Raw genomic sequence first — 23784 nt, forward strand, 5'->3', positions numbered from 1 at the left:
ATGGGGCTGGAGAGGTAGTACAGAAGTAGAGTGCTTGCCTTGCATACGGCTGACTGGGATTTTATCTACAGTTTCCCATCTGATCCCATGAGCCCTCCCAGGAGTGATCTTTGAGCCAGGTAAACCCTAAGCACCCTGAGTATGACCCCCAAGCCATAAAAAAATCCATGATCACATGCGAAAAGAAAATAGGTCTGAACAAATCTTGCCTTGGTGACTTAACTGGCTGCGTGCATTTATACATGATCCTTAACTCTTTCCTTCTATGAAGAACCCAAAATAATCAAATGTAATGTTGCTGAGGCTAAGGTATTTGTCTTGTCTGAGGCTGACCCTGGTTGAATTTTGGTACCAAATATGATCCCGGAGCACAGCAGCTTGGAATCGCTCTTGAGCACAGACGCAGGAACAGTCCCTGAGCACCACTGGTTGTAACCCAAAGTCTCCACTCCTCATTTCTAACGCCTCCCTCAACCAAAACGGGAAAATTCTGATTTATCTTTTTTTTGTTTTTCAGTTACTTTTGATTGTCACTTTTTAATGCTTTTACTGTCGTAAGCTTTTAAGAGGACCCCATGTCATATTGAAAACCTTCTAGGAGTAGTGGCTTCTTGGAATTACGTACTGCCCTCTAATAATGCCAGCATAGAGATATTATATTTCCTTCTTTGCCTGCTGTTGACACACATGTGGATATACAATAGTTAAAAAAAAAGAACTATTCTGTGCATTCTCAGGTTTTTATATTTTTATTTTAAAGGTAAAATTTCATATTAACACCTACTTTTAAACAGAATGATGCATTAATTAAATGCCTTGTCATAACAGTTAGAAGCTCTGTTAGAAAAATAAACATCTCACAACAAACTACAGTGTCAGCTCTTTAATAAATACACACAACATAAGTTAGTAGTCAATCAGAATTATATGAACAGGTTCATAGTACATTATGTGAAATTATGATGTTCCCCAATCTTATGTCTCATTTAAGGAAGTTTTACAAGTTCAATTTAGAGCCAGAAATAATAAGAAACTTGTTTTTTGAGAATGTTTCTTTCTTAGAGGGTTTTTATATTCAATTATTTTCTCTAATATTACATTTTACACTAAATTTCTTTTTACAAAAGTAGTACTACTTAATGAAACAAAGTAAGGTTATTTTTAAAAAGTAAGATTATTTCATTGATAATTTAAAAACACTTTTTTTTCATAGGTTTTAAAAAACTTTAATGAAGTAGCTGGTAAATGTATAGTTTTAAAGATATGTTAAGTATATTCAAAATTAATCCCTATATTAACATGTGTTATGTATGTTTTTCTATAATTTAGAATTAAAGTATTTTATATTAAATATTCTTTAAAATCTGGTGCTGAAATTCTCATTGTATGGAATTCTGTATAAGATCTTATTTATTCATAATTTGAATATACTTACAGGTTCTTTACACAAATAAGAATTTCCTAATCCATAGTAACTGCATTATAAAATATTGTTGGGTTAGATAATTTTAACTGAAGTAGGTTGTAACAATTAGAGATCAAAATCTGATTAAAAGAGTTAGCTTACAACAATATATTTTATGTGTAAGAGTTCTCAGGTAGATGAAAGAGTAGTGTTATTACTTTAATAAATTTCATTAACAGCTGCCTAGATGGTTAAACAATTGTTCATATTATTCAAATAATTTAAACATGCTGTTGTATGAGAGTAATTACATGGACCAAAGATCAAGTTATCAGAGCTAATGAAAAAATGAAAACATAGAGAAAAACACAAATGAGAATGAAAAAATGTAGTAGGAGTCTAAATTCCCACCATCGTCTCACATCACTGACAGGTTATACAATATTTTCCTCTTGTCATTTGCATAAATAAGATATATCAGATACTAGAAAATCTAATTATTATGGTTTTATGTAACATTTTCCAGTTAATTCTATCAAAAAGTGAGATGATCACAGTAAAGAGTCTTTAGAAAGGAAAAAAGGGAAAACAATTTTGTTTACAAAATTGAGAGAAACATACTCATTCTTTTTATTTTTTAAAATTTGCTGATTTATAGCACCAGCCTATATTATAGGCAGCAGGTTTTTAGAGCTCAGAACTTAAAGACTACAGAGTCTAAGCTCATAATCAGATATTAAGTTTCACATTTAGTTTATTCAGTTATATGTGATTCAATTATACTGAAAGTTGACTTTACATGTCATCATATTTGGGTTCTGAAATATTTATAAATGTCTTTCCTGTATTCCTGAACATTTAATGATGAATTAGTTTTCTATTTGTCAGGCACAACTTTAAATACTTTATAGATATGTTAATGATTGCTAGTTACATCATAATTTCAGAGATGTAAATCTGAAAATGCAAAAATCTTACAATCAATGAAATGTCAATATATTAATCAGTTGCACAAAATAATTTCAATGCAAGAATTTTAAAAGAAAAGGGAAATGATCTAAAAGAATATGAGTTTTATATTTCTTTGAAAATATATTTGAATTTGCATTACATAAAAGAGTTTTTGTGGTCAATGTAAATAAGATAATCATAAATTAAATGTTAAAATAAATAAAACAGAATACAATAGGGAGATGATTTAACTTACAACTGGCTATATTTCATTTTATACTTTTGTGATATTTTATAAATTACAAATTCCTTAAAACTGAAAGAAACTCAAACAGTGATAAAAGTTTTAAAATTTTTAGTTTTTAATGAATCTTAATCTAGGAGCATAGATTCAAATAAATTTTAAAATGAATAAAAATTTTTTGGAAATGAACTTTTTAATATATCTTTTAATATATTATATTCAGTTATTTTTCCAATTCATTTTATTGAGCTTGAAGCCTTGGGGCAATCTCTTAGGAAAACGTAAGTGTAAACATCTGGATAGGAAGGAAAGCAATTTTGTCTAACCTATTCTACCAGGTACTAGGAGACATAAATTTCTATTGAGGAAAATTTGTGTAAACCACAATAATACCGGTGTGTCATGGATGCTTATTGTCATGATTTTATGAAGATAAATACATATGTATATATATTTAAATTTAGTTTATTCCTTGGTGAAATAGTGCATCAGATGCATTCACTAATCATGAGTTTTGAAGATTTTGCCCCCAGAAAAGTCTCTTTTGTTTAACTTGGATTAAAAAAAACTTTATTAAAAGAACTACATCTAACATTTAAGACATGACATTTTGTGATTTTTTTTGTTTTGCGGAAAATGTTTATGACTTAATATACTTAATAAAATTCCATAATAGATATCAGATGTTTATAGATCCATGCACTGTGCAGTATAAAGATGCTTCCAGAGGAATAAAAGGAATACAATTATATTCTGATGTGTGTGTGTCTGTATATATATATATATGCTTATATATATATATAGCACTGTTCTATAATCTTTACATACTTTAGGGCACAGAAATGCTGTTGTACCAGAAGTATTTTTCAAGTACTAAATTTTGTTAACCATTTAAAATTTTATTACTTGTGTTTAATACCACTGAATTTCAAAAGGCTCCTATGGTCATCTTAGCTTTAAAAATTCTCTATTTACATAAATTATTTAATCTAAGAGTACCCTGTTTCCCATTACCTTTTAATAGATTGTAACTAGTGAAATACTAATTTTCTTTTCACAGGCCATTATACAGAAGAATATCAATTATTCAAGTAAGATATAAACTCGAAAACCATTAAGAATTAGAACTTTAAGTAAAAAGAGTTTTTAAAAAGGGAAGCACAGACATCACAAGCTTAACCACAATCCTCATCTAGCATTGAATTGTCTTTCAGGAAGTTTGTCCCTTCCTGTGATAACAGTAACAGCCTTGGTCCATCACAATTTTAGTGCAAACTAATGAGAGTGTACATTTTAAGAGTTTTATTTTATTATGCTCTTATTGGTAATTTATTTCACATGGAAATTAGTTTATGGACATCAAGATGTTTGTTGTTTGTTTTTTTATGACAGCATTTTATGAATGTTTCTTTTCCACTTTTTTGGAGGATGCAAGGTTTCCATTTATGTTCCTATTTCAAGAGGATGTTCTGTGTGACAAGAGGCTGCAGAATATTTTTACATTATCCTTGATGCAGTGGGTTTCAATCTTTTACACCTGTAGGAAAGCACTGGTCTGTGGTCTGTGGACTAGAAATTGAAAATAATTTTTATTTTTTTTTTTTGAGGATCGGCCAGATATATCTGTGATCTACAGACCAGAGATTGAAAACCACTCATCTAAGGTATTTTACTGGAATGAGTCACAGTACTGAAGTGTGTTAATATCCCCAATCTCTCATGTGGGGCAAGGAATACAGTTCAATTTAGCACATAATTGCTTCATGGTAGGAAGAGGCTGGTGTAGCTGCTGTGATTATTGACTCCAGAACAATAGTTATTATACACCTTTAAATCCTTTTTAAGTTTAGAATATGGAGTGGGGTTGAATATTCATTGAAATGCAAATAGATAGCTCTTTGATTAGTGCAAGTGTGGGAAGACAGCACATCTGGGAGCGTAATTATACATTTAAAATAAATTCTTTTTTTCACAGGCAAAGTTTTGTGAAACTTTGGACTGTGGGACTTTCAAGCCAATAAAACTGCTTGCATGTGAAGATAAAAGCTCCTGTATAAAGCTCTCAAGCTGAGTACTGTGTAACTTTCGGATGTGGGGGAGGGGGGCTGGGGAGGAGGGGAGCTTCTCTGTACACAGGAAATGAATGGTGTGATTTCCCTCTTTTAGGACATTACAGTCCCTTAAAAGCTGACTAGCAGGATAAAATGAAAGCCAACCATGAACAATTCAATTTGAATTATTCTTTTCTGTTTTTTTATTTTTGAAAATTTTTCATATTCAAAGCCTCACGACTTTACTCACATTTCAAAGTACTTGCCAATTTACTATTTTAAAATTCACGAGGTAGCATATGTATAGTCAACACTAGGCTGGCAGTAAGAAAATGGATATCTTTTCAAACGCTGCCACTTAATCACTTGGGAGGTTTTTCAGAAAGCATTTAAATTTCTGAGTCTCAGTTCCCTGACTAACTAAAGGATGAATTAGCTTATTTCTAAGATATGGTCTATCCTCTCCCAGTTTTTTATTTTTATTGATTCTTGTAAGGGAGAGTTGCTGTGATTCAGGGAAAGAATGTCAGGCTGTACTGAAGGACAAAAATAATAGAGCTTATAATTAGAAAAATATTGATATTTACTTGGTATATATATATATATCTGATCAAACTCATTCAAAAGTGTGGCACTTTGATGAGGAAGTGTTTCTAAATATCTGTGAATTTCAACCTGTTCATTAAATGAAATGATGAAATATCTCAGTTACAGGTTAGAAGATACAAAACCACACGTCTGCAAACAAAGCTCTTCAGATGCTTTGATGTTACTATACAGTGTCCCTTATTAAACATTCAGCTTTTATAACTAGTATTCTAATAAAGTGACATTGTATTATTAGGATTTTTTTTTTCTGGCAGTAGTAACATAGCACTTATTTTATCCAGTCATGTGTGACACATATAAACTTATTATGAAAGAAATAAAAACAAAATTTGTAGGCAAAGGGAAGAAAATATTGGAATTAGTATCCATCTTGTAAAAAGAAAACAGAATGCCTAAAACCGCAGTTTCAAAAGCCGTATTCTTCAAGACAAATGTCTTATCTGTTTACCTCTTGAAGGAATGAAGCACTAACCATTTATTCATCTAGCTATTCTTAATCTATTCTCCGCCCATTATTGATGTACTTGGCGACATTAGTATATTTGCTTGGTTATCTTTGTTTCATCCGAACGTTAGGTGCAGGGATTACTGTACCCTTGTAGTGACACAATGCCAAATCTCCCACACAGCAATGTCTCTCTGGGAAGTGTAAAAATGGCAGGTACCTGTAAAGTGTAATCAGTGCTCTTCAGATGATCTACATTCTATCCTGATCTAAATAAGTTATATATTACAGTAAAGTGCTACAATGACACTAGTCTCAAACAGTAGTAAAACACATTGTTTTCCTCTGAAAAATTCAGCAGCAATGTGAGTCACAGGGTGACAAGGATACTTGTCAGTCTTGGATTGACAACCAGCAACCAACTTGAGCTAGAAGACACTGTATCTTCCTGTGACTTCTTAAACTTCTGTATTTTTAGGAGCAATTATTAAAAATCCAGTTTCCCAAAAAGTACATTCTTAAAGAATCTTTTCAGAAGTTGCACCTGAAAGTTTCACAAGCATTTAATTTGCTGATATCCAATTTGATTTCCTCGGGTTTCTCACGTCGGTAGGTTACTGCTCTTGTGCAAACACTTTGCAGAATCATCTTGTCCTTGATGGAAAAGAAGTATAATCATTAATTAAAGCCCAAAATATTAGAAACCGATAATGAGATACTAATGGCATTTCGTTTTTAGTATTTACTGACCTTTTTTGAGGTTGACACTCTGTAATCTGCTGAGGATTTAATTTTATTACTATTCCATTGTAGTATCACTTGCCTAATGATAAGGACTTTAAGCAAACCAATCAGAAATGTAACTATGAAGATGATGAAAAATATTCTCAAGTAACTTGGATTGGAGAAACATTCTGTAGTGAAATAAACAATTAAATGATTGAAAAAACTGGAATGAGCTAACCAGAGAAACTTAACAAGTAAACAGTGCTCATCATCTTAATAGAATCAGAGATACAGATTTATACTTTTATACCATTCCTGTTGATTCAAAAATTAAACTCTAAATTTAATTACACACTTAATATTATTATCATTTAAAAAATTTTATTGAATCATTGTGAATTAGAAAGTTATTTATGATTGAGTTTCATGTATACAATGTTCCAACGCCAATCACTTTACCAGTGCCTGTAGGATAACACTGGTTTGTCCTTTTAGCCTTGCCACAGGGAACATAGTTTACCTTAAAGCAATGTCCTTTCTGTATGGACACAGGAAGACAGTTAATATTAGGCTTTGTAACTTTGGAGTTGATTGACTCCAATAATATTTACTCCTGGGCATCTGCTTTCTCAATTCAGTTGCCCTTAGTTCCTAGTACCCTAAAAGCAGGGTCCCGAGGAGGGACAGAATGGACCCAGGGCAAGCTGTGAGCTACCCTGGCATCGAAATGGGTCAGACCAAAGCGCCACAATACTGAACTATAAATTGAGAGCATGGTCATAGACAAATGCTGTCGTGATCCAAAAGTAAGGACGAAACTAGGACCCTGCTGGGGTTAGGAAGACTAACCTGGCCTGAGGACTGTGGTCTGGAATATATAGTGAATGTCTTCAGGAAGAACCAAACTTTAAGTCTGATATATCTCTTACTATGCTCATTACAGAATGACATTGCTAGAAATATTAGAAGTAAATTTACTGTAACTGGATTTATAGTAAGTGGATTACTAGCTGAGGAAAGAAGAAAGTGACACACCCTGAATGGGATCCCGCCCTTAAGTAGATCTTTTAGTAATCTGGAGTAATCTCCTTAGATGAGATTTTGTTAATCTCCAGGAGGAGTGGTTTTACCCTTCTTTGTTGATTTGTTAATGTTCAACCCACCTTTGTGTCACCACCCTGTGTCTTCTCCTACAGAGGAAAAGATAACAGAAGCAGAACACAGAAGTGGAGAGAAAAGACACAGAAGAGGGAAGACACAGAAGCAGGAGAGAAGACACAAAAACAGGGGAGAAGATAGACAGAGAGAGGTCGGAAGAGACCATAGGAGAGATGACAGAGACAAAGTCAGCGATAGAGAGACAGAAGAGAGCACAGTGGCACACACAGAAGCAGAGCACAAGAAGGAGCCATCCCAATCCGGTCCATACATAGTGGTTTGAGAGCACTGAACGCGAGCGGGTGATGGGGGGATAGAGAGAGCAAGAGAGAGAGAGAGAGAGAGCATCCCCCCGAGAGCCTGCAAACAACACACCATATCCACTCATCACCCCCTTCTGTGCGCGCACGCCTTTGTATTTTTTATAGGTGCCCACTTCCCTCCACCAATGACCTCAGATTCCCTCCCACAACCCTGACTATCTCTATGGCAGGCACCTGTTTTTTGTTTTTTTTTAGGTTTTGTTGTTTTTAATACTGTTAATGGATGAGTACATATTATAAATATGTTTAATAGTAAACTCTTCAAAGGAGTAAGAATAGTAAGATTATTTTTTTTTATAGATTGAGTCTTTTCATTATAGTAACTAGAATATATCCCAGTCCCTTAAGAAAATATAATTTTGTCCATGACGAGAGAAGGGTAATTTTTGTAAAGGGTATATTGATCATTAACTGTAAAATAAGATTTAAAAAGTCATTCAAAAGGGTATGTGTCCAACGACGGATGAGTGGATAGTGAAGGTATTTATATATATATATATGTATATATACATACTATTCATGTATATGTATATGTGGGGGGCATACACATATATATGGAACTGGAGGGTATCATGTTAAGTGAAGCAAGTCAGAAGAAGAAAGACAAATATTGGATGTTCTTATTTATCTATAGCATATAGAACAAGAAGACAAGGGAATTCCAGATATTATTGGGGAATAGAATACCCAGATTACTTTGGTTTATAAATTATAGAACTGAGGAAAAGGAAGAAAATAAAACAAGGAGAGAAGTAAGAAGTGGAGGAGAGGTAACAGGGAGGAGAGGTGGAGGCAGGGGCCTTGGACACATTGGTGGCACATATCTGTGGAATATCGGTCTGAACCATAGAATGAATAAAACTAAAAGCATGAGATCCAAAATAGGACAATCAAACTTTAAAAATGTGCCTATCAAGGATGCAGGTTGTGGGTGGAGGGAAATTGGGGACCCTGAGGGAAGTTGACACTGGTGTTGGGAGACCACATGTTCAAAACTCAGCTATGAATTATTTTATAAATCAAGGCTCTTTAATGGGCTGGAGTGATAGCACAGCGGTTGGGCTTTCACCTTTCACTCGGCCAACCCGTGTTTAATTCCTCTGCCCCTCTTGGAGAGCCGGCAAGCTACCAAAAGTATGGAGCCCACACGGCAGACCCTGGCAAGCTACCTGTTCGTATTGGATATGCCAAAAACAGTAACAATAAGTCTCTCAATGAGAGACGTTACTGGTGCCCGCTCGAACAAATCGATGAGCAACGGGATGACAGCGACAGTGACAGTGGCTCTTTAATAAAAATAATTAAAATAAAATTGGCAATTTTTTGGGGGGAGATACACCCAGTGGTACTCGGAGGATGATATGGGATGTCATGGATGAAATCAGGTCAGCTACAAGCACGGCAAATGCCCTGCTTGCTGTACTATTCCTTCATCCCCCACCTCCAATTTCTTTAATAGCTCTTTGTATTCACATGTGTTTCTCTTGTTCTGCTCTCTTTTCATTTGTTGCACACCCGTAATGGGAAATAAATAACTGTAGAAGCTAAAATCTATACTCTCTTGGGGCCAGAGCCATTGCACAGCGGGTAGGGTGTTTGCCTTGCACGCGGCAGACCTGGGTTCCATTCCCAGCATCCTATATGGTCCCCTGAGCACCACCAGGGGTAATTCCTGAGTGCAGAGCCAGGAGTAACCCCTGAGCATCACTGGGTGTGATCCAAAAAGAAAAAAAAACAATGAAATCTATACTCTCTAATAGATAAATACTTCCTTCAAAATTGCAGTATATGTTTTCAATGTTACATAAGATTTGCTCAGGAAACAGTGTTTAGGAGAATGCAAAAAGTCTGGTTTTTTTAAAATTATTTTTACTTGTCAACCAAATCTATCCAATTTGCCTATAAAAATTCCTTTGTGTATTTTTTTAAAAGATTAAATATTCCTCTTGGAAAAGAAAAGACTGTGATAGGAGGATTCCTCTGCCCCTCTCGGAGAGCCTGGAAAGCTATCGAGAATATCGCGCCTGCATGGCAGAGCCTGGCAAGCTACCCGTGGTGTATTGGATATGCCAAAAACAGTAACAAATAAGTCTCACAATGAGAGATGCTACTGGTGCCCGCTTGAACAAATCGATGAGCAATGGGATGACAGTGACTGTGACAGTGATAGGAGGAAGAGCATGCAAGGTTTCTTTTAACACCAGATTTTTGGCTATTAACTCTTCTTGGGCAATCTGCAGGCTCTGTGGCCTCAGATGTATTACCCGTATTACCCTAATCTAGGAAAAGCATGTTTGCATAAGCTTCAAGAATTGTACAAAACTCACCACTGCCCCACACTTACAAAATTGTTTCACACCCTATAGAGTCATGTATTTTCCCCAGACTTGGAGCCTTCCCCTCAGTGTATGAAGATCTCCCTGGGATGGTCTTTCAGAAGGGAACCTGCCAAAGCTTAGAACAGACTTCCTCATGGATGAATTGTGTCTAAATTCCTAGGGATGACCAAGCATGCTTTTAAATAATCCAATCATTTGTTAGTAATAAAGGCAAGTCACTGAGTGGGAACATTTAACAGAGCCCAGTTTTCTTGTGGTTATTGTAAGGTTCTTAGAATCAAAGGCTATGTGGAGCCCAAGAAATTACAAATCAGAATAGAAGCTCCAAGTGCAAGTCTACCTTTGCTGTTGGTCAAACACAGGTAGAAAATCCAAGATCCTCTACTAAAGATGCTCTATTAATGGCTCCTTGGAATCTTCCACAGTGGTCTACAGGTGACATCACAACCTTTTATTCTTTTTTTTTTCTTTTTGGGTCACACCCTGAGATGCACAGGGGTCACTGCTGGCTCTGCACTCAGGAATTACTCCTGGCGGTGCTCCAGGGGACCATATAGGATGCTGGGAATCAAACCCGGGTCGGCTGTATGCACGGCAAATGCCCTACCCACTGTGCTATCACTCCAGCCCCACAACCTTTTATTCTGAAATGCTGTTATTTTCCTTTGCTGACTTATAAATATCCAGTCAGTTTAGGCAGATCCTCAAAGGAGGCACAGAACTTGATCACATTTACTAGGTTTTCTCCTAGGGAGAACTTGGCCAGTAAAAGCAAAAGAGCATCCTTCAAGTGTCATTGAGTAAAGAGATAATAGAGGTGGCCACCAAATGCCCTTTCCTGGCACAATCAATGTGATGGAGAGGGGAGCCCCCTAGCTACTGATAAATTTACGGACTATCAAATAGCACATTTCCAAGATGCAAATTTGCCCTTTTAAATATCATTCTGGAGAACCAAACATCTAGCTCCGGCCACGAATCTTTTCTTAGTGTAGGTCAAGCAAGGGCTTTTCTGAAGGAGTTTTAAGGGAATACTTTTTGTAATCGCACTTAGGTCAGAGAAGGGTTGTTTACAGAACATAAAAAAATGGCATGTTGACAGTAAGACTATTTATTAGAAAAGGCCCTTGGCTTTCTGAAATCACTGCAGCAGCCCCAGCTGGCAGCACATGGTTTCTATTCAGAGCCAACTTCATTATGGGTAGACCAGTATGGATGCAAGGGGGAAAAGAAGCAAAACTGTGGGAAAAGTTTTCCTTTTCACTCAGTCCCTCTAAAAGCTAGAATTATTTGTAGGTTGGGGGAGAGGCTACAACAGATAGGAATGTTTTCAATGAAAACATTTCAAATTTCAAATTCACACACTTCTTCAGTCAATATGAACTCTAGAAAATTTACTGCAGAGATGCCTCAGACACCAAAGTCACCATCCAGTTAAAAATTTAACTCCAGCTATATGACCTTATTTAAAATTTTGGAATTCCAGGATTTCACAGCCACATTTAGCACGATGTACCAGGAGTCACAAATATTGGATAGCATGCAACCAATCTCAATTTAAAAAAAATTAACACACAAGGCTCATCCTATAACAACACATTAGAAATTTCTTATACAAGGGCTCAATGACTCCAGGGTGGAATACAACAATCTTCACATTCATTCTTCTAAGAAAACTTTTTAAAATAATTTTTAAAGAATTTTTCATAACAAGCAATAAAAAATAAATTATTTATGGCCTGTTTTGGGGTCAGCCTTGGGTGATGGTTTGGAAATTCAAAATAATGGTGGTGGGTAAGGTGTAATTTGGTGGTGGGATTGGTGTTGAAATACTGAATGTAATAAATTATTGTGAACAATCTTATAAATAAAATAAAATTTGAAAGAAAAAGAAAATCAGCTTTAAATACTATTAAGGCATGCAATTTAGCAGGGTAGTTAAGACTGGAGACCTAATAATTCAACCAAATAATAGTAAACATATTGAGCTGATTTCATAGAGTACCGTGTTTGAGGAAACAAAAATACTGATGCAGTTAGTTCTTTTAGGATGCTAAACATGAGCCTTTTTAGTGAACAGGATTCTCTATAAATACTCTTTAGTGCCTTGATTATTAAACTTTGTTTACCTGATGTTTGGTCCACATAATGCGGTTCCACAAGAGCACATGAAGTTTTACACTGATTAAGTATAGCCTGAGACAGATTGTGAGGGTGAAGGCATTGCATGCAATTCCTGTACAGGGAAACAGAATTGAAAAGACTTACTCATTTAAAGGTTTGTAGCCTAAAATATTTTTTGCAAGAAACTAACAGAATATTGCGGTAGGACAGCAGTCTTGTAGAACTGGGAAAGAAATCTGTGACGTTTATTCATAATTTTATCTGAATTCTCTGGTAAGTTTGTATTCTTATAATTTAAAATGCTATAATAATGTATATCACAGTCATGAATTTTCTGTATTGAAGAGAAAATCTCTAGGAAATGAAGATATTCTTGCCACCTCCCCCAAACAAACTCTTGTTTAGGCATTTTAGAAAGTGAATATTATAACTGAAAAGTTCACAAATGAATAGATAGGGAGTGGAATTTAATATGTATTTACTTTCAATTATTCAACACTTCCCTCTTGGAGAGCACGGCAAGCTACTGAGAGTATCTCGCCCGCATGGCAGAGCCTGGCAAGCTACCTGTGGCAGTAGGTAACAACAAGTTACAACAGTAACAAGTTTCACAATGGTAACGTTACTGGTGCCCGCTTGAGCATATCAATGAATAATGGGATGACAGTGCTACAGTGCATCCATCACTTATTTCTAGAGTGCTTCATAGCCCTTATCATTTTTTATATTTCAAATAATAAAAATAAAGGACAGTAATACCTAGTAACTTGATTCTAATTACAGATCTAGTACAAATGTGAGTTGTTGCTTTGTTTAATGTAAATATTCTAATTTGGGGGACTGAATAAATAGTATAGGGGTTAAGCACTTGCCTTCATGTAGCCAACCCAGTTTGATCAGCACTGATTATAGTCTCAGCACTGACAGAAGTGATTACTGAGCACAGAGCCAGATTAAGCCCTAAACACACAGGTATGCCCCATCACCCCCAATTTGCTAATTTTTCTTTTCACAGAACAAGAGCAAAATACTGTTATTACTATTATTATTTTATTTTTTGATTTTATACCATCTCACTGGCCCTGTAGTATTCTTAGTATCCTCACTGTCAAAATCAAGATGCTCAGCTAAGGAATTTCAACAACTTGCTCTAGCTTGAATAAGGAAATAATGATAAGCTGGTAAGCATGAAGCACTTAAATTATCACATTATGTATTCACACAACATTCTATGTAATCTGGCAAAAAATACCTAGTGAACTTTTATGAACTATGAATATTATTATTATATAAATTTAAAAAAAACAGGCAAGAATTTCCGAAAATTTGATGCTTCTTCAGTTTTTTAGTAGTCAAAGATTGGAGTCCTCTAATTCCTCTATTTCCCCATCATTTTTCTTTTTTTAGCATGATAACAATATATCTGGAGAAGGTGCAGATGTTCTAAGAAGGCAGGCAGGAGAAAAATAAAGGAGAAACGTAGCTGTAATGAGCATTGCTTCTGTTTGGAATCAGAAAATACATACCAGTTCTCCCCGCAAGCCATGTGACACGTGGGGCAGTGCTCACAAAAGCGCCCGATGCTCCTGGGATCGGTACACTCACACCGGCCACATACACATGTCCCTCTGCCACTGCACACTTGGCCCTTTGGGTTGACGCATTGCTGCGCCGACGCTGACGGACACTGGCACCGATCCCCTTCCCAGCCACTGAAGCACTGGCACCTGCCTGCTTCACACTCTCCATGCCCTGTAACAAAGACACTCCGGGACCTGAGTTATTGGGGTCATTGACTTTGTGAAGTGTTTTCAAACATGGATTCTCCTCATCTCCGTGGAAACACACTGACAGTGAAGTGAATGGAAACAACTTCGTTTTCTATTTGTCTAACATAAACAATGGCAAGTCTTTGGAGGGTTGGTGTTCAGAACTGTCCTACTGTAGACAATCTCCCAGGGCTCCTCCATTAAGCCGGCAGTTGTAAAGTCCGCCCGGTGGCAAAGGTTGCCCGATGACTTGAAGGTCACTGTGCAGTCAGTTTTAAATTAAAACATACCAACACAAAGAAGTGACAAAACCCAAAGTGATGTTAGTTGTCACACTTGATCTGGCATACTGGTACTTGATTAATAACATCCATAATGCATCCTCAGAATTTCTCATTATTGCTAAGGGCCTGAAGTGACTTGGATAGGATATGAGTAAAGTCTTCTAGTTATTTTAATTCTAGTGCATGTTTAAACATAAGATTTCTGGGGAAGTGGAACTAATATTTTCAAATCTTCAGGATATTATTTAGGAATTAATTAGTTGGCTTGTTCTAAGCTCCTAACTCTTCCTAGATGCTAATAGAAAAGTGAAAGAAAGGCAGTATGTCTGCATGTTTTGGACTGGGATATTTTCAGACAGTTTGAAGAAAAAGACTATGTAGTTTTAGAACAAAGGAAGTATGAAAACTTTAATATGCTGTTTTTACTGGAAATCTCCTAGGGAAGACTCATTTTTACAGGGTTATATGCATTTATTTGGCCACATTCTTTCTTCTCTTCCTATTCCTTCCTTCTGCCCACTCTTATCTCCGTACCTTTCCTCTCTCTCTCCTTTCCTCGCTGCACTCCTTCAGTTATTTCTGAGCACCTCACAGAGTAATTGTTTCAGAGTCTACTGTTGGATAAGTTTAATTTGCTAACTGTGGAACTAATGAGAGCCAGGCCAAACAAATGCCTGCCAGACTCTATTCCCCATATGCAGACTGCTTGCCGAATCCTACCCAGCTGACCTGCGAACATGTGTTTTCATTCCCAAAGGAGACTAGTGAAGAAAATGCTTGTCAGTCTACAGTTTGTGCTCATAAGTTACACAGAAATAATTCAACGCAGACTCTCAACTACGCGTGATCATGTAAAAAAGCCAATATGCTGATTTTTGATATATCATTCTAAACTCAATCAATAACTCAATTAATATTTGTTACTAAAGCGCAAACATTCATATCGTGTTTCTACAATAAGTGAATTTAGCACACTGTGACAGAAAAACAAACCTGATTTATTGAAAAACAGTATTTCATTTCATTTTTTTTAAGATGGCATAGGTTTTCTGGACTCTATCCTCTAGATGGCAGTAAGGTGAATTAACCAAAGGGACATTACTTTGATAGTTTCGGTTGTTTTTATTTTTTCCCCCCAGCTTTAAATTTGGCCCATGTATAGCCTCTGGGACTAGTATAGATTACATACGAAAGCAGTACTTTTGAATAATGCTCTCTTTTGACAATTCAGTTCTTGGTGGTCCAAAACTAAGCTGAAGAGATTTAAATTATTACAAACATACAAAAATGCATTAAGAATTTTCCAGTGAATGAAAATGTATTTTTACAGCTCATTATCCTTGAGCAAACTTGAAGGAGTGACTATCGGAATGAATCAGATTCTCTGGAATAAGCCTGTCAGACATCATCAGTCATTTTCATTTTCTGGTATGTATTGCTTCCAGGGTCAAGAAATACTTGAGAATTATAACTAATTTGGGGTTTTTATTTTCAAAAAATCTCCTGCACAAAATAATTTAAAATATTTAAGCTATGTGTAAATTTGACTCTTATGCCTATCTTCACAGACTTTGAAAATTTAGATTTAAAAAAAAGAATCTGACTCAAAACTGGAAATTATAAGGTGTGATTTAAAGATATTTTAAACTATATGAGAGTTTAATGAAGACTAGTAGAAGATGTATTTATACATCTATACTTACCAGCACACAGATTTCCATGGTGATAGGGACAAGAAAAGTCATCTTTTTCACAGTATTTTCCGTACACTTTTCCAAGTTTAATTTTGTGACATAAACATTTCCCGCAAATACAGACTCCTCGACCACTGCAAACAGGTTGATCCTTGTGTGGCTTGCAGCTTTCAGAAGGAAATTGATCTTCGTGAATGTGACATTTATTTTCATTACACTGGAAACACCTGGAATCTAGAAAAGTTTCATCCACACACTTTCTTTTGGGTCCTCTGCTGTCATCACACCGACAGCTGCAGCTTCTGTGTACACGAATTTTGGTGGTTTCATTGAAACCAATAGGTTTGATTATTGCATAGCTTTTTCCTCCTGTGACATCACATTTTTTCATGGTAACTGTTACATTGAAAAGAACCTAAATTGGAGGGCATACAAAAAATATAGAACTTGGTTATTCTAATTACCAGCATTGTATTTGTTAATGACATTCTGAGTCATTAATATACCATCTTTAGAAATTGATCCTATCTGTAAAAATGCACATGCATACTTTAAATATATAATATAATATCCTTTTAAAATGTCATTTATTTTTATTCAGCGGTTAGAGGATGCAATTATTAATAATTTCCCTTCTTTTTGCATGAAGGCCACCCAATACCTCTATTGCAAACTACAACACTGAAAAGGAGAGAGAACAAAAGGGAATGCCCTGCCACAGAGGCAGGGTGGGGTGGTGGGGGATGGGGCGGCGGTGGTGAGAGGGATACTGGGATCACTGGTGGAGGTGAATGGGCACTAGTGGAGGGATGGGTAAATGATCACTGTATTAAGTGATCACTGTATTAAGCACCTAATAAAGGTGCTGCATTGAAAATAACTAATTTTCTTCATGAGAGTAGAATTTCTTCTGAAAACTTTTCCTTTCCTCTTTATTTTATTGTACAGTATGGTTTGTTTAATATACCTATACTTTCAAGCCACCTATAATCTTAAGATACATTAGCAAACAAGACCATCTCTTTTCATACTGGATTAAGATCCATTATAACAAAAATAATTTATCCTAGAATTTTTGGTTGGGATGTACTGTCTTTGCTGTATTCAATCTAGAATCCTAAGATCTTGTATCTCTTTCAGTACTCTTTTTCCTTCTATAAAATAATGTCATATAACTTTAGAGATGAAAGGAATAAACCCTTTGTACACCTATATTCAGAGATAAAGAAATAGGGTTAGAGATAAATATAGAAATACATATCTTTATAGATATCACATATACTTTTTAATATGTATGTATACATTGCAATTTGCATATATGAATCCCCAACAAAATTTATATATTATGATCCCCCAAATGTCTACACATATGATTTAAAAGATCCAAATTTAAGCTTATGTATATATATAATTGGACCAGATTGTTTTATAAAATTAAAATCAGGATAGTTGTAGTACTTGATTTTTTTTGTCCTTTTTGCTAAGGTTTCTGAAAAATAAAAGAACATTAAGGATTAATAGATGTGTAGTAGAATGTGGTTGTTGCCAATAACAGGAGAGCCAAACCTAAAACATGTATAAGTAAAGGGACCTATGTCTTCTACTAAGAATCAAATTGCTCATTTTACTTGGTTGAATATGAGGAGAAGAAAGGCTGAGCAAAGGACGAAAGTATTTAAGATGTAAAGAAAATCATAGTACTGTAGCACTGTTGTCCCAGTTGTTCATTGATTTGCTGGAGCGGGAACCAGTAACGTCTCCATTGTGAGATTTGTTACTGTTTTTGGCATATCAAACATGCCACAGGTAGCTTGCCAGGCATTGCCATGCGGGTGGGATACTCTTGGTAGCTTGCCGGGTTCTCTGAGAGGGACGAAGGAATTGAACCCGGGTCGGTCACATGCAAGGCAAACACCCTACCCGCTGTGCTATCACTCCAGTCTGTAAAGAAAATCATTTTGCAAAAATTGAATTTGAAAGGAAGAGCTATTTCTAAGAGGATATGCTGTCTCAAAAAGAAACAGACCTGGGGCTTGAGTGACAATACAGTGGGTAGGTACTTTCCTGGCACCTCATATAGTCCCTTGAGCCTGCCAGGAGTGAACCCCGAGCAAACAGAGAGCTAAGAGCAAGCTTTGAGCATTGCCATGTGTGAACCAAAAACAAAACCGAAAGGAACGAATGAAAGAAAGAGTGCTACTTTTTATTAGTACAGGTTTTCCACATATTTAATGGAAATCAGTAAGTTTTACATAAACAAGTGTATAATGCCCTTTGATCAAAACCCCAGGCATGATGATGGTGGGGCGTACAGAACTAGAAACTAGCAATAATTCATTTAAAATAGAAAGCTTGGGGCTGGAACGATAGTACAGAGGGTAGGTCGTTTGCCTTGCACTAGGCTGACCCGGGTTCGATTCCCAGCATTCCATATGGTCCCCTGAGCACCACCAGGAGTGATTTCTGAGTGCAGAGTCAGGAGTCAGCCCTGAGCATTGCCAGGTGTGACCCAAAAAGCCAAAAAAAAAAAATAGAAAGCTTATTGGAACAATTATTATTTTAAACTTGCTGAGATTAAGAAATAGATTCAAACCAAAGGGTAAACAAGATTTTTCTGTATTCAATCTTAGAATCCTAAGACCTATTCTCTCTTTCAGTACTCTTTTTTTCCTTCTATAAAATAATATCATATAACTTTAGAGATGAAAGGAAGAAACCTTTTGTCACCTACTCACTTAAAAATGAGATAATTGATTAATACAGAGGTAACTGGCTCACTGAAAATCATTTCATCCAATAAGAATTCCCTTTGGTAGCAGATTTCCGTGTATTTGCTCTCTATTATGCCTATCCTAGGAGAATCCCTATCTCCCTGCCCTGTTTCCTGATGGTGGGAATCGAACCCACGTCAGCCATGTGCAAGGCAAAGACCCTGCCCACTGTGCTAATGCTCCAGCCCCTGGACCTCACGTTTTTTAATCTCATCTCTTTTTAGCTAAATGATGGCACTTTTTTTTTTTATTGTTCTTAAATTTCCCTGCCTCTTCCTTGATCATTGTAAATATATAGGGCAATCATAGGATAAAAGATTTTATAATCGTAGTCTATCAACTCTCTTTTCACTCCCTTTCTTTTCTGTGGCTTCTTTTGTTCTACATCACTTTGAAAAATTTCAGATTTGAATTAAAAGTCATCAGTGTACCACTTTGTGTTTGAGATGTGATTTTTAAACTGTAGTGACTGACACCTAAATTTAAGGTTATCATTACATAAGCACTTGATACAATACATATTTTATTTAACTTGAGAGTTAAAAAGAGTAGGAACCTTGAGAAGATCCATGGAAGTCATTCTGAAGTGTGAATAAGATTAATGGAGTCAGTAGCAAATAAAGATATTTTTAGAATGGCTTATGTTTTGTGTAACAAGGCATGTTTAACAGCTTCCTTTGTTTTATTTTTTTAGCAGATAAAAAAAAGAGGAACCCTAATTTACAAATGTGTTCAAAATAAAGTTTCAACCATACACTGTTCCAAGACCAATCCCATAAGCAGTATCAACTTCCTTCCACCAATATCCTCAGGATCCCTTCTGCCTCTAGCATGCCTGTTCAACAGGTGCATTTTAAAGTTTAATTATTGTAATTTGGGTCTCATGCTTGCTGTATGTATGGTTCTGTGGTTTATAGTATACATACATATTTCATACCTCTACACCATTGATCTGTCGAAGGCCCTTGACTCTTTACCCTGTTAACTTCTCTTTACCTTCTTCTTACTTCCCCCGTCCATTTCTCTTCCATGGTCTTTTCATTCCTATAGTCTAGGACCAAGGTTTTGTCCACCTTTGGTTCTGTTCATTTGCTTATAATCTCTCTTTATTTTAAATGTAAAAAGTGTTCGGCCACATACCTCATCATTGCTTGTTACATTCCGGCATCCCTCTGTCCCTGGTTTTCTGGCTCCATCTGGACAGATTGCAGTTATGTTAAAATAGACACCTTTTACCTGGTTTTCCACCTGAACTTTGACTTCTGAAATGAGTTTCTGCAGAGACATCATTTTTAAATTACATACTATGTAGCAGTTTAATGTAAGCAGTTCAGCAGTCAAGCTATTAAATCATTTTAGATTTATTTTTTAATCAAGTCAAAAGCTGCTTTTATTTAAGGATGAATAAAGTTTCCACATAATGACCCTGTATATATGGAATACATAAAAATACTGAACTATAAAACTATAAAAATATTAAATTATACTATATAATATATATTATTTTTCACTCATTTTTATGATGCATTTTGATCATGCCAAAGATCCCTCAGCTGTGTTATAAAAATCATTATTTTAAATTTGGTAAATGTTTTTTGAATAAAATTTTAGTAAAGCACTGAAAACACGTGTGTAATCATGGCAGTTTAAAAACAAACATGCTTCTGACATTTATTAAAGAAGCATTTTAGTTTCAAACACACTAAACTATTATGAAAGCTAAAGTATTTTACTGATAAAGTTAAAAGCTAAATTTGGTGGAAGTCATGTAGGTATAAGAACCACTTGTAACTTACAATCCTAGATATTTTCTAAAATTACTAGGATTTTTTCAAGTCCTTGGTGATTGTTTAAGTGAATCGAATTTATTCTAATGTTTTATACCATAATTGGGCTTCTTACTTGGCAGAAAATTTTTTCATACATTTATAAATTCATTCAAAAACATCTACATGATGCCTATTACGTATTAAGCAGATAGTAACTTTGTAACAACTTCTATTTTCAAACTTTAAATATTCTATTATATAATTAGGTATATTCAAAATATAAGAGGTTAAGTATAATAAATATATTATTTTTATGTCTCATATATGGTATATAGAATTATTTTTGTACCATATTAATTATACATTATTTTTATGTACCATATATATGCGTATACATACAAAGCTATGTGTATTTTATTTTCTAAAACTAAGCGTTAGTTTTAGAAAGTAAAAACTAAGAGTCTTAGTTTTAGAAACTATAAGATTTAGATTCATTGTAGTCTAAAACTCATAGTTTTAGAAACTTAGTTTTAGAAACCATGAGCAAAACTGTTAACTTACACTTTTAATAAAAAGACGGGAAATCCTGAATTATGTACCAAAGGTGAGTGAGGAGAAAGGGATAAAAAAAATTTTCCGGTGACTGTCTTTCATAAGTAGTTTCTACCTCAAGTGTATAATCACAATCCTTATAATTAATAATTGATCTTAGAATTGATCTCAGATTATAAATTCCAGAACAAGATACTTCTTAATATTAGTAAATTTTATTTGGATCTGGTGGGATCATATTACCACATTCTTATTTCTGAGAGATCATATGATATAATCAACCACGTAATTATATAATTTCAATGAACCGGACCCTCTGCTCCTAAAGACTTTGATTCCAGAGGCCTTCTAACCCATTTTGGCATCCAGAGCAGCTTCTTACAGCAATGCTCTGGGACTGTGAGCTGGGCTATGCGATTTCTGGTAGAATTTTCCCTGGACTTTATACAGAAATCCAAAACCGTGCGGCCACGGATGTTAAGAGACCTAACATTTCTTAATTGTCAGCAATGTGAAACAATTCCTTTTTAGCAGGTCTGACCTTGGGGGGAAACTCCAAACAATAACAGTGAGTTTTTTGTTGAAATACTGAAGGTAATCAAAGTAGCAGCCATTTCTCTAGACTGTGAACTAAGCAGTAGTCCCACACCAGCCGAGAAGAGGAAATATCCCTCTTTCCCGGTTGTTTCCCATTTTCGGGGAGAAACACGGCATGGCGTCCACCATACTATGAGGCGTGGGAAGGGGGATGAGAAAAAAAAAAAGGAAAAAGAAAAAGAAAAAAAAGAGTTATGTACTTGGAGCAGTGGGGCTACATATCTCTTCATTCTAAGCAATGGAAAACTATCAAATGCTTCCTTGGTAGTAGGGCTGTCTTTTTTGAGGGGAAACTCCAACAACAATAGTGAGTTTTGTGTTGAAATATGGAATGTAATCAAGGTAAAGAGAAAATGAAGTGAAATTCATCAGTTATGCAGTTGGGGTGCGGGGGCGGGGGCCTGGGTTTTTGGTGGTAGAATATGGGCACTGGTGAAGGGATGGGTGTTTGGATATTGTATAACTGAGACATTAGCCTGAGAACATTGTAACTTTCCACATGGTGATTCGATAAAAAAATAAAAAAAAATTTCAATGAACCAACAGAAACTTCTGATGATAGACCAGATAAACCTGGGGCCAGGGTAATAGTGCAGAGGGAAGTGTGCTTGGTATGGACCCAACTGACTTGGGTTCAATCTCTGGCATCCCAGATGGTCCCTTGAGCACGATCAGGAATGATCCCTGAGTCCAGAGCCAGGAGTGAGCCCTGAGCACAGCAGATTTGCTCTTCCCCAAAGAAAATAGAAGGAAACTCATAGTATAATGAGTGTTCTGAAATTATGCTTCTCTTAAAATCTTAAACTAGTTACACTAATAATTTTTATATAGGGTGAATAGTACTTAAAGTTTCATCCAGTTTTGAGGATCTAGAAATTAAGCCTAAGGCCAATTTTTACTATTCTAACAAATATAGCCAAAATAGACTTTTTATGGTTTATAATTATCCAGCATATTATGAATTGTTTTTATTGAACTAGAAAGACAAAAACAAAATTTTAAGTGACTTACGAAAATATAGACAAGATAATAAAACCCTAAACTAAGAAAATTATAATAAGTTTTTTCTGTATTTTTAATATCCCCCCTCCCATTGTTTAAGGTTAAGAAGAACAACAGTGAGTATCATGTACTTGGACGTACTTGTTCTGAGTGAAAAGAGAACAGGAAACCATATGCTGCTGTTTTTCTTCCCATTGGTGTAGATAAATTTATTATTTATGTATCTTGTTCGGTTTTATGCCATAAAAATGAGGTGATGTGGGGGCTGGAGCCATAGCACAGCGGGGAGGGCATTTGCCTCACATGCGGCCAACCTGAGTTCGATTCTTGGCATTCCATAGGGTTCCCCGAGCACCGCCAGGAGTAATTCCTGAGTGCATGAGCCAGGAGGAGCCCTTGAGCATTGCCGGGTGTGACCCAATAAAGAAAAAAAAATGAGGTGACTTCTAACATGGTAAGGTCCTTCCCATTTTGATTCTTCCATTTTCTTTTGTTGTTTAGTTTCATTTTGTTTTTTGTTTTTTTCAGCCACACTTGGCAGTGCTCAAGGATCATTCCTGGCAGTGTGTGGGGAGTTATACATGGTGCAGGGATAGAGCCGAGAAAGCTGTAAACCAGGCATGCACCTTACCCTTGTACCATCTCTGAGGGCTCTATTTTAATCATTCTTAAGAACACGCTACTAGTGGAAATGAATTGTACACATCCTTGATTTTTTCTTGTAAGTTCTCAAGGCTTGCCCTTAGCCCTAATTTCTTTTGTAACACTAGGAAAGAAATAGAATTAAGATTCTCTTCTTTATTTCAGCCAGTATACTTTCAGATGTAGAAAATGTTGGCTTCCCCCCTCCTTTTTTTTTGCAATATGTTTTTCTCTCTTATTTGTTTAATTATTATTTTTTATTTTTGGGTCACACCTGGTGATGCCGAGGTGTTACTCCTGGCTCATGCACTCAGAAATTACTCCTGGCA

The 23784-nt window shown here is 35.7% G+C and overlaps 1 protein-coding gene across 1 annotated transcript in view; it reads right to left on the bottom strand.

The window, feature by feature from the left end:
- Positions 1–739: 739 nt before the first annotated feature.
- ITGB8 (integrin subunit beta 8) overlaps positions 740–23784 on the bottom strand; it is a 104336-nt gene continuing 81291 nt past the window's right edge. Inside the window, exons 9-14 of the mRNA XM_004604096.2 lie at positions 20034–20168; positions 16132–16537; positions 13902–14127; positions 12381–12487; positions 6456–6619; positions 740–6359 (exon numbers count right to left, since the gene is read on the bottom strand). Coding sequence (XP_004604153.2) covers positions 6237–6359; positions 6456–6619; positions 12381–12487; positions 13902–14127; positions 16132–16537; positions 20034–20168 — 1161 coding nt within the window. The 3' untranslated portion in view covers positions 740–6236. The remainder of the gene's footprint in view (positions 6360–6455; positions 6620–12380; positions 12488–13901; positions 14128–16131; positions 16538–20033; positions 20169–23784) is intronic.

This window comes from Sorex araneus, chromosome 1, assembly GCF_027595985.1.
Source record: "Sorex araneus isolate mSorAra2 chromosome 1, mSorAra2.pri, whole genome shotgun sequence".
NCBI classification, from domain to species: domain Eukaryota; kingdom Metazoa; phylum Chordata; class Mammalia; order Eulipotyphla; family Soricidae; genus Sorex; species Sorex araneus.